Consider the following 12500-nt stretch of genomic DNA (forward strand, 5'->3'; position numbering starts at 1 on the left):
CCTACTGATGACTCATTTATCGGAGTGAGGATGTAGGTGTAATGAAATGTGAAAATCCTTCCAAAAACATCTTGTTCAACAACTAAAACTGTTGTTGGCAGCTGAGTTAGTCTGAGGTAAGATGGCAGTGCTGTGTCCTGATTTCAGCCTACTGTTTAAAATGCCGACTTGATGTAACAAGTGATGTGGCTGTAACAAGTGATGTGTCACCTTCTGATTGGCTTGTGGCTTGGAGAGGAGCTTGGGGAGCAGAGCGATCTGATTGGTGGGACTGGCTGGAGGAGGCGTGTCCTGTGTGGTTGGAGCTCTCTGATAGGGCGCTGGAGGAGGAAGTGGAGTTGGAGGGCGTGTCTGAGTATGAGGCCTGCTGCTGATTGGTTCTCTGGCGGGAGGAAGTGGCTGGTGATTGGTGGGTACTCAGCAACTTCTGGACACGCTGCAGGAAGAGACAGAGAAACACACACAATATCACACACACACACACACACACACACACACACACACACACACACACACACACACACACACACACACACACACACACACACACACACACACACACACACACACACACACACACACACACAGACAACCATTCAACACCATTTAATCGCATATCCTCATTGAGAAACTGAGTGCAATGGGAATCAACTATGCACTTTTGAATGGGTCTTTGATTTTCTAACCGACAGAGTACAATATGTTAGAGCAAGTCATGGACAGTCATCTACCATTAGCATAAACAGGGGGGTTCCCTCAGCCTCAGGGGAGCGTTTTATCACCTTTACTGTACATACTGTACACGTATGACTGTGTGAGCCACACCCCTGAATGTTGTTTTTAAGTTTGCTGATGATACTGCGATAGTGGGTTTCTTAACGGGTGATGAAACTGACTACAGACAAGAGGTAGACCAGTTCTATACTTGGTGCACTTTTAAATGTTTCAAAATCAAAAGAAATGGTTATACATTTTAGGGAAATGCCACCGCTTGAACCAATCAATGTACATGGGAATGATATTGAAACAGTAGAAGAGTACAAGTATCCAGGTACAATTATAGATAATACGCTTGGAAAGAAAATACTCTTGCAAGATGCTCAAAGGCACAATAGAGACTTTATTTTTTTAAGGAAACTGCGTAGCTTCAAGGTTGATACAGTGATTTTGAGTCTTATTTTCTCTCGCTGACCCATGGGCACCAGAGGAGCTGCAACAGGCAGCAATGCCCAGCAGGTATTAACAGCTACCTGTACAATCCTGAAGTTCTGGCAAACCCAGTGACTACTGTGAATAGGGCAGTTGGAGTCCAGGGAAGACTGGAGAACATCCAGGAGAGACTGGATGACAGCAGGGAAAGACCGCACCAGGCGTGGGCGGCTAGTTACCCGACCCACAGCTCCCTCATTAGAGGGAAGCCCAACCCTAACTACGAAGAATCATAAGAAGCAACAGCCCGGGGGCCCTCCGAGAGGTGGGATGGAAGATGGGCCCAACAGGACGGACCACACGGTGATGACGGCAATGGAAATGGATTTCGAGAATACCAGAGCTCCAGGAAACGAGGAGAAGATCCTCCGGAGGTGTGAATGTGGATGGGAGAAAGTGACCACGTTCAGAGGCATCCGGATCCACCAAGGGAGAGCGAAGTGTGTCCAAAAGGGCCAACAGCAACCTTGCACTGTGACAGCAGGTGAGACAAGAGGGACCAAAAGCAAGGACAAAAACCACAGTGCCAACGGACCCAACGTTGCTGGAGGCATGAGAGTGTCATAGGAAGAAGTCTCACTGGTGGAGAATGTGCCCTCACGTGAGCATGAAGACCCAGTCCTCACCACCTCACACCGAACAGAGCCAAACGCAGAGTCCAGGAAACCAGCAAGAAGAAATAAGATTAAGTGGCCAAAGTCAAGAGAAGCAGAGGCATGGCGAGGACTGGATGCAGACCTGATCAAGACACTAGAGGGATCACTGCATGGAGCGTCGGAGACTAAGCTTAATCTGATTAGGGGACGTTATATATCAGACGTGCAAGGACAGATTCGGCGAGGTTGTCCCCAGACAGAGGACCACCCTGAGAGAGAAGGGGAGGAGGTCAGGAAAAGACTAGCCGGACTTCGCAGAGCCGAACGTATTCAAAAGCGCAACAGGCAGAAAGAAAAAGAGCGAGCCAGTTTCTTCAAGGATCCCTTCAAGCATGCCAGACAGCTGCTGGAAGAGAAGAAGACTGGCTAGCTTGAAACCACCAGGGAGCAGCTGGAGCAGCTCGTCCGGGAACAGTACAGCGATCCGCAAAGGAGCATCCCCCTTGTAGCACCAGGATGTACCCCAGCCTGCACAGCCAACAGCTGAGTTTAACATCATGCCTCCCAAGCTCAGCGAGGTCAGGCAAGTCGTGGAGATGGCGAGGTCCTTCTTCTGCACCAGGCCCCAATGGAGTCCCCTACAAGCTCTATAAGAACTGCCCCAAGGTACCTAATGAGAACTGCCTGGAAGAAGAAAATCATTCCATCTGAGTGGCAAAGAGCGGTAGCAGTCTTCATCCCCGTAGCATCGCCCTACTAAACGTGGAAGGAAAGATCTTCGGTAACACTTTAGAATAATGGATGCAAAAAAGCATTATAAAGACTTAATAAATAATTAACTATTGATGAACAAAACATTAACAAACGTTTGTAAATGACTAGGAAATGTAAACAAATGCTTGTAAATGACTAGGAAATGCTATGTTAATATTTTATATTTATCAAACATTTACAAGTTGCTTGTAAATGAATAAAATACTCTGTTATAAGGTGTGTAAAATCTTGCATATATCATTTGTAGATATTTTATAAAGCATTAATAAAACTTAGTTAATAATAAAAACATTTGTTAATGTTTTATTCATCATTAGTTAATTATTTACTGAGTCTTTACTAAGGAACATTATTATAAAGTGTTACCAAATCTTCTTCTCAGTTCTAGCCAGAAGAATGATCCGCTACCTGCTTGAGAATGGCTATATTGATACCAACTGTCAGAAAGCAGGGGTGCCAGGATTCCCTGGATGCGTAGTGTATTCCACAATGAGCTGGGACCAGATTCAGAAGGCAAAGAGGGTGAAGACTGACCTCCACGTCATCTGGCTTGATCTTGCCAACGCGTATGGACCAGTCCCGTACCAACTGATCAACTACGCCATGGACTTCTTTCACATGCCCACCTGTGTCAAGACCCTGGTAGCAGAGTATTTCAACAACCTGCAGATGTGCTTCTCCATACAAGACTTCACTACTGGGTGGCAACGGCTTGAAGTCGGAATCGCAATGGGATGTGCGATTTCTCCGATACTATTTGTAGCAGCATTTGAGATCATTCTCATCGGTGCAAGACAAATGGTTGGAGGGATCAAACTGCCAAACGGTCAGAGGTTCCCCCACTAAGGAGCTACATGGACGATGGCACCTCCCTCCTTCAGACAGCAGCATGTACAGCAAGACTGCTGAAGAGGATGGATGAGCTGATGTCATGGGCCTGAATGAAGATCAAGCCCTCTAGGTCTCGCAGCCTGTCACTTAGGAAAGGAGTCAGGAACGACTGCACCACCTTTCTTATCGGAGGGGAAAAGATACTACTTCTTGCCAAGCAACCCATCAGAAGCCTGGGGAGGCAGTACACAGCGGAACTATCTGATAAACAGATGGGGAAGACCGTCATGAAACAGCTATGTGACAGCCTGGCAAGGATTGACTAAAGCCAACTCCCTGGGAAGTACAAGGTTTGATGGTACCAGTTCACACTCTACCAAAGGGTAATGTGGCCCCTGAAAATGAGCGAGATCCCCTCATCAACCGTGACTAAGATGGATGGGAAAGCCAACTCATTCATACGAAAGTGGTTGGGGTTGCCACGTTGCCTATCTGAAGCTGGCTTCCTCGGAAGAAATATGCTGCATCTACCACTGAAGTCACTACAGTTGGGCTACATGCAAGAGAAGGCCAGGTTGGTCCTTGAGCTTCGGGAGTCCACAGACGAGTCAGTCAGGAAGGCTAACGCCAGGGTCCTGACTGGCCGCAAGTGGAACGCCCAGACCGAGGTCGACCAAGCTGTAAGCCGGCTGCAGCACAAGGAAATCATGGGCAGAGTGCAGGTAGGTAGAGCAGGCCTAGGATGGGGAGATGCACCAAGATTCTGGTCCAAGGCCCACCGCAAGGAAAGGAAGGAGATGGTGGTGGCGGAGGTGACGAGGATGGAGGAAGACCGCTACAAGATCAAGGCTGTGTCTCAGGGACGGCAGGGAAGCTGGACAACCTGGGAGGGAATCTCAAACAGGAACATCAGTTGGTCAAACGTGTGGAAGATCCCTCAGGCAAGACTCAGCTTCCTTATATGCTCAACCTATGACACGCTCTCCTGTCCTCGGAACCTCCACCAGTGTTTTGGAAATGAGGAATGTTGCACACTCTGCAATGCTCCCAATGCAAGCCTCCAGCATATCTTGTCAGGCTGCAAAATCGCGCTATCAAAAGGCCGCTACAGATGGTGCCACGACCAAGTCTTAAGAAAGCTAGCCGAAGTACTGGAGGAGTGCAAACAGGATAGCAGAATACCATCGCCGACAGAGGACCCCACCACCTTTGTCGCGGAAGGAGGGATCAGAAGCATCAGGCAAAGAGAAACATTAAGGCCCTTCAGTCCCGGCCAGGATTGGAGCATGAAGGTCGACTTGGACAGGAAGCTTCTGTTTCCCACAGAGATTACCACCACATTTCTCCGCCCAGACATAGTGGCGTGGTCCACAAAGGCAAGAGCGGTGGCCCTCATTGAGCTCACCGTGCCAATGGAGGAAGGGATCGAGGCTACCTTCCCAGTGGAGGTTGGATGCAGAGGCTTTATGGGATTGTCGACTATACGCCTCCTAAAGGACGTGGGAGTCACCGGAAGGAGGCTTAAGAAGGCAACAAAGGAACTGGCAGAGGAGGCGGAGAAAGGGAGCTTTTGGCTCTGGCTGCGGAGGAAGGACAGAAACTGGGGGAAGAACACCTAACCCCCAGACAGCAGCTGCAGGGAACAGCAAGTCTATCGCCCAACTGCCTTGCGCATTCAGCACTTCACTCAACACTGTTGCCGCCCCAGCAACCAACGCACCCGAGCACAGCTGCTTGGAAGAGGTTAAAGCCAGCAGCCAACGAACACCACACAGCTCAACTGCCTTTATTTTCCTATCAAATGTATGGAACGTATGTATTGTTGGTGTAAGCTGTACGCCAGGAGCAGATGGTGAGACTGGCCAGTCACTGTCGGCCCACCAGCTGGAGTTGGCGGTGTTGTGGTTCAGGGCCGAAACACCGCAGAGAAGGCTGGACACCACCTGACGACATCTGCTTCTGGCATAGGGCTACAGCTACCTGCGAAGGTGGTTGAGGAAGGCACCTCCTGTGCATGCATTATGAATGTGTATTCCCTATGTTTGTCTAGTAATTGATACAATAAAGATGTTTGTGTCACAAGTCTTATTTTCTCTCGCTGACCCATGGGCAGGTATTAACAGCTACCTGTACAATCCTTTTATACAAAGTGTGGTCACCTTTGCCATTCAGTGTTGGGTAGGTGGCCTTTCTGTTAAAAACAGACACATGCTGGACAAAATCACACACAAAATCACACACACACACAATCTCTGATGAGTACACTACCAGATTGGCATTAAAAAATAGTATATGATCCATCCCACCCCCTTTTCTTTGAATACTCCCTCCTCCCATCAGGACTTAGATACTGGTTACCCTTTTTTTAAAACTAATAGAGCGTTAACATCCTTTGTGTCTAGAAGCATCCACTCAGGGTGTCTACAGGTTTGACCAAGTCAGAATTAAGACATTTTAAGACTTTTCAATACCATTTTCCAAATAAAATTAAGACCAACTCGCGGCGTTAACAGGTTTTAGCAAGTCAAAATTAAGACATTTTAAGACTTTTCAATACCATTTTCCAAATGAAATTAGGACCAACTCGCAAGATCATACACAGGTTCAAATGAAGCACAAGAACCAATTGGTTAAATTTACATTAATGTAGCCGTTTGAAAACACAAAACTATAAGTTTACACAATGAAACTTTACACTAAATAAAATTCAATAATGCGTTCTAAATTACACTACATGGCTACAACTCCCGATTTCCGTCGCGAAGTTCATCACATGGCTGACATAATTATTCCTCCCTAAATTAAGCTCCACAAATTTAAGACATTTGGGTTGAAATTTTAAGACAAAATAAGACTTTTCAAGGCCTTATTTGGCGAAAATGAAATTTAGGACTTTTTAAGACTTTTTAAGGACCCGCGGCCACCCTGCAACTGTTGAATAAGTTAAGTGCAGACAGAGTTAATGTGATAACTTTAATATACTGAATGTATATAGGATTTTTAATTTAATTTAATTATTTCTATTCTACCAAGACTTTTTATTTTTATTTGAATACTTTGTATGTTTTGTTTGTTTTTTAGTCTTGTCCTTGTATAATGTTATAATTGTCTGTATGTTCAAGTGTTCCCAAAACGCAATAAAAGGTACATTCATATATATTCATATTCATAGCAATACAAACACACACACATCTGACAGTAAGAGTTTTATATGAGATTTCAGCCTGCCCATTTCAAATGCATCGTTACTCTCGCAGAAATTTCAATGAGGCTTCCTGTTTGTATGATCAGCAAAATGGCGGCGTCCTTGTAAAGGATGCAAAACAGATAAACCATGTCAAGAATGGAAGGAACCCCTGAGGATAGTGATGGGTCGTCTGAGTGTAAACAAAAATGGTGACCACTTAATACTAGTAAAAAGTTGTTTAATATTAAGTAAGTATTCATGAAAATATCAAATTCTGCAACAGGCAGTGAAACAGAGGCCAACTAGCAGAGTTCGGCAGTAGAACGTTAGTAAACCTCCCTCCCGAAGCATCATACAGTATCGGTGGCGTTGGGCTATTGGACTGGTCCTTTAGCTCAGTGGTATCATGCTGTGACTCCCATACATGAACTGGTGGCGGGTTCGAGCCCTGAGTGGCAGACTGCGGTCACTCTAGTGATGGTCACTCCATCACACACACACACACACACACACACACACACACACACACACACACACACACACACACACACACACACACACACACACACACACACACACACACACACACACACACACACATTCGTAAATAGTGAGTGGTACGATACCTGTGTGTGTGTGGCCAAGACGGCAATCCAGGCGGCCAATAGGAGTGTGAGTAGCAGCAGGGTCACAGGGTCAGAGGTCGTCACCATGGTATCAGGAGGAACAGGGGAAGAGCCAGGGGAAACCCCTCCTCTCGGCAGCTACACACACACACACACACACACACACACACACACACACACACACACACACACACACACACACACACACACACACACACACACACACAAACACACACACACACACACACACACACACACACACACACACACACACACACACACACACACACACACACACACACACACACAGACGGACATACACAGTTCACAAACACAGACACACACAAAGCAAGATAATCAGTAGAGAAGAGTATTGTTACTTTATTAATCCAAACAAACACATTGCTCATTCAAACACATTGAACGAACTGTACTGTGCATGCAGTGCCGTTCCCAGTTCAAACTGATTGGGTTAAGATGTTTCTAGGGCAAGCACAATGTCTACAGTACAACCCTGTCCCTGATCTCACCAAGGTTGTGATTCTCTTACAGTGGGTGCATGTGTGTGTGTGAGAGACTTATGGCCACCTGTAAGTCTCACACACACACGCACCCACTGTAAGACACGCACCCACTGGACGTGCAAGGGGCAGGTTTATGAGGGATGATGGTGTGTGTGTGTGTGTGTGTGTGTGTGTGTGTGTGTGTGTGTGTGTGTGTGTGTGTGTGTGTGTGTGTGAGACTCACAGGTGGTGGTGTGTAGGGGGCGGGTCTAGGAGGGATGATGTCACCGTGCTGCAGGGATTCTGGGAAATCTCTCATCATCGTTGTGTGGGCCAACGGAGGAACCTCATGATGACCTATAGAGACACACACATTACACACACACACACACACACACACACACACACACACACACACACACACACACACACACACACACACACACACACACACACACACACACACACACACACACACACACACTCACACACACACACACACACACACACACACACACACACACACACACACACACACACACACACACACACACACACACACACACACACACACACAGAAGGTTAGGTGCCTTGGTACAGGATATTGGTTCCAGTCCCTGGAGCAGTGTGGGGTTAGGTGCCTTGTTATTTAGGCACAGGATATTGGTTCCAGTCCCTGGAGCAGTGTGGGGTTAGGTGCCTTGTTATTTAGGCACAGGGTATAGTTTACAGTCCCTGGAGCAGTGTGGGGAAGGTGTCTTGTTATTTAGGTACAGAGCCTCTCATCTCTACAAGTAGAGGGGGTGTGGCTCGTCCGGCTAACTGACAGGGCCGTGGGGATAATTTCTGGACTGACTGTGTTTTTTTTTTATGTGAAAAATACCAAAAATACCAATTTGGGAATTTGGGACAGCGGGAAATAAGTCAGAATTAGGGATGACAGGTATGACCTGAGATGATTTCATCCCGACCTGCCTCGTCTTTGGACTTGACCCCAGTTAGCAACATGAGCTTCAGCTTTGCCTTGGGGAGCACTGGGGGCTTTAGGAGTAGGGGGGACTAGGAGAGAAGATATCAATGTGTTGAAGTCACAATGCTCAGAATGTGTTGCTACACCTTTCATTTCTTTATCTAGATAGAAAATCGCGATATTTCATTTAGTGCAACTACTTTTGGATCGGTTAACTAGTCATGCAAGGGTGTTAAAATAGGGAACACATGCAACAATTTGGTCACTTCTAACTTAAGGCACCCAATACTCCCCAAGGCAAAGCTGATCCAAGCTCATGCTGACGCCTTTGTGCCACACGTGTTGCTGACTGGGGCCGCGTCCGAAGGCAGGTCGACATGGACTCATCTCAGGTCAGAGAAGAATATACTCTATTATTGAAACACGGTGGACTGTTCCTTTAAGGAAATGAAGCACGTTTGGTTCGGAGAGTGTGGAATGACCCTGGCTTTCTAAAGGACTTTTCGAGGTTTACCTTACAGCCTACTTCTCCTTCCCCTGACATGAGAGAAGCTGGTGGTTTCATGGTTTCTCATGAAATGGCGCTGTACATCTCATGCACAAACAGACTCTTACACTGCAGTTCATTCATCAGTGCGGTCTATGGCGAGTCTGCCACCCACTCGTCATCTCAAAGCTCGGAAATGTCATTTCCTTTCATTGCACAGAAATCCTGAAGTTGGTCTCTCAGATCACTTTTCAGTACTTTTGCCAAGGCTGAGCCACTTGGCATCTCGTGCACCCTCTTCATCCAACAGATGACCAGTTGCATTTCTCCTCATGCTTGGTCATCAAGTGGCGATTCAGACTATAATGGCTCAGCACAGCAAGTTGAGTCCCACAAATTAAGCACACAGCTTCACTTTGGATTTCAGTAAATACATTCTTCAAGGTACACTGTGTAAGATTTTAGTTGTTTATTTCCAGAACTCATGCTACCCATTCTCTAATGTAGCATTTTTCATGCATACTTACCACTACCATCAAATTGTAAGTATTCATTATGACTGGGAAAATTTCACTTTTCATGCATGAAAAGGGGGATCTTCTCCATAGTCCGCCATTTTGAAATAGACGTTTTTAGCTGCAAAAATGACTGTACATGGGCCATAGAAAATATTAGTTTATTACTTTCACGTAAATATCAAATTTGGCAATAGGCAGCCCAGTTTCAATGAGCAGCATAGTTGCAGTACCTTTTTTGACCATTTCCTGCACAGTGTACCTTTAAAAAATTAGTCCACGGTTGCCCAAGAAAAGCATTACCAATGAGAATGTGTGTGTGTGTGTGTGTGTGTGTGTGTGTGTGTGTGTGTGTGTGTGTGTGTGTGTGTGTACTCTACTTTCAAAAAAACAAAACCTTTTTTGCATCTGCACTTGTTGTTCTGTATATTTCATGTGCACTTTGTATCTGCTAGCGATGTTGCCTATGATTATGTCCTCTTTTGAAAGTCGCTTTGGTTATAAAGCGTCTGCCAAATGCAATGTAATGTGATTGTCACTGCCGTGCACAGACATTTTGGGGGGCAGGTCCTGGGGTGGTGGTGGGAGGCATGTGGAACTGGCGGCTGCAATCACGGTTCTGTGATTTTTTAAATTCACATTTTAATGAACATTCCACAGTAAGCTAAACAAAACATTTAAAAAAAAAATGATGAATATTATGTAAGAAAGTTAAAATAATTAGATTACCATGCCTAGTGCATCATTTATCGCATGGACTAAAAAGTGTACTGTCGCTTTAACTGTGCGCCTCCAGCGCAGTGATCAGGAAGCGATTCATTCTAACAGATTCCTTACTTGGAAAACTCTGCATCTCGGTCATTTTTCTTTTATTTTTATTTTTTTTAAAGCTCAACCCTCATTTCAAGACGTTGTCAAAATGATTTAGCCTATTACACGGGTATTGTGAGTGAAAACTGTTGCTTTGGGTCGGGTTCTGGAGGTGTCATAAAGCACAATCCTCTATAGTAGCTACCTGTTTCCCCCATGCATAAGACATTGCTGTGTGCACCCTGCTTTTATTGCTGTGCAGAAGGCTTTAAGTGGCAGATTTGCTGGAATTTACGCACAACCTTTTTTTCTCTTTTTTCCCGCTGTTAACTTCTGTTCCATGATGTCTGTCACAAATGTGATTTGGTGCGTTGCATATTTCATCAGGAGGCCAACGTTTCCCAAACATGCCTACATGAATCCTCTTGCTGTTTCTCAAACATTCTGTTAATCTTTAGACCTGAAACTGTTTGAGCAACTTTTGGATTCATTCGGCTAATATAATGGTTGTGGCAATCATGTTACACATGTTGTTGACATAACTTTGGCTACCTCTTCTGCGGTAGATTTGATAAATGCACAATTTGCAAAGTCTCATTGTAAAAGCCAGGGCTCTCTTTGGATCACTTCCAAAGTCACAAGCAACTTTCAACATCATAAATAGGCTATTGACTGTTACCTGGCTTGAGGGGAGAACTTGTGTGTGGGGCTGCCCGGCACACTGCTGCCTGTGCAAAGCGCTTCTGAATCTGTAAGTTCAAACGCGCTCACGTTGACAAAGGGAGGCATTTTGGGGCATTATTAGCCTATCACGCGTTTTTAATTGACAATTATGTCTAAATGATGATGGGAACATCGAGTAGGCCTACAGCGTTAACCCTACATTTAAGGATTAAAATAATAAAAAAATAAAAAACGAACTTTCAAAAGGGACAAAAAGTGCCCTTTTGAAAGTTCGTTTTTTATTTTTTAGCAACACCTCGTGTCTATCTGTGCACGTCTATGGTAATTGTAATGCAATGTGTGTGCATGTGTGTGCGTGTGTGTGTGTGTGTGTGTGTGTGTGTGTGTGTGTGTGTGTGTGTGTGTGTGTGTGTGTGTGTGTGTGTGTGTGTGTGTGTACCTATGAGTAGCCAGGTGTTGGTTAGTGACTGGCTAGTTCCTGGCGGATATTCGACTTCCGTAACGTCCGTCATCGTCGTTTGGCTTTTGCCTCGCCCACTCACGGTCACCTCCTCTGTGGTTGGTCCCTCGATACGCGCCAACGTCAAGCCTTGAGGCTGACATACACACACACACACACATACACACACACATTAGATATAGTGCATGCCAATGTCGAGCCTCGAGGCTCACCGCACAAAATGCACCAAGCGTGACTTGAGCGGTTCCAGGGACGGAAGTAATTGACTTTGTATTGAGCCGCTGACGAGAGAAGAGACTAGAAGCGATTCGGAAGACTAGAGGCGATTTGAGCGATTTGAGCAACTTGAGCAACAGTGTTTATTTGGACATTTTGCAAATGAGCTATGCAATTGAGCAATACGCAGTGAGCTATGATGCGGTACGGTGGCAACCGCCACAGCCAATTGGAATGTCGGGAATGTCACTTTTAACGGACATACTCTGTCGCTTCCCATCACATCATCTTTACTGCACGCTCCAGCGATTCTGCCAACGGTGTATTCGCACGCTAACACCAGGACACACATACACCCAGTTACCCAGATAAAACGTCTACGTTGTCGTCACAGTTCACAGAGAACCACCAAGTACATTCCGATTCCCGAACGCCCAGAGTTGCGGCGTGAACACACCAGATAGTATTAGATGCACCGGCACGACCTGAACGCACAGAGAGCTACTCACCACGATGGCAACTCCTTTATGTACGAGGGATGTGGAGGCATAGAGATGAGAATCCAACTTCCCCACGAACAGAGTAGGCCTACACACACACACACACACACACACACACACACACACACACAC

The 12500-nt window shown here is 45.8% G+C and overlaps 1 protein-coding gene across 1 annotated transcript in view; it reads right to left on the bottom strand.

Moving 5' to 3' along the window:
* Positions 1 to 12500, bottom strand: part of ern2 (endoplasmic reticulum to nucleus signaling 2) — a 34968-nt gene that overhangs the window by 9748 nt on the left and 12720 nt on the right. The window contains exons 9-13 of the mRNA XM_063207312.1: positions 12378 to 12456; positions 11632 to 11788; positions 7971 to 8083; positions 7224 to 7361; positions 211 to 436 (exon numbers count right to left, since the gene is read on the bottom strand). Coding sequence (XP_063063382.1) covers positions 211 to 436; positions 7224 to 7361; positions 7971 to 8083; positions 11632 to 11788; positions 12378 to 12456 — 713 coding nt within the window. The remainder of the gene's footprint in view (positions 1 to 210; positions 437 to 7223; positions 7362 to 7970; positions 8084 to 11631; positions 11789 to 12377; positions 12457 to 12500) is intronic.

The sequence above is a fragment of the Engraulis encrasicolus genome, chromosome 1, assembly GCF_034702125.1.
Source record: "Engraulis encrasicolus isolate BLACKSEA-1 chromosome 1, IST_EnEncr_1.0, whole genome shotgun sequence".
Lineage (NCBI taxonomy): Eukaryota > Metazoa > Chordata > Actinopteri > Clupeiformes > Engraulidae > Engraulis > Engraulis encrasicolus.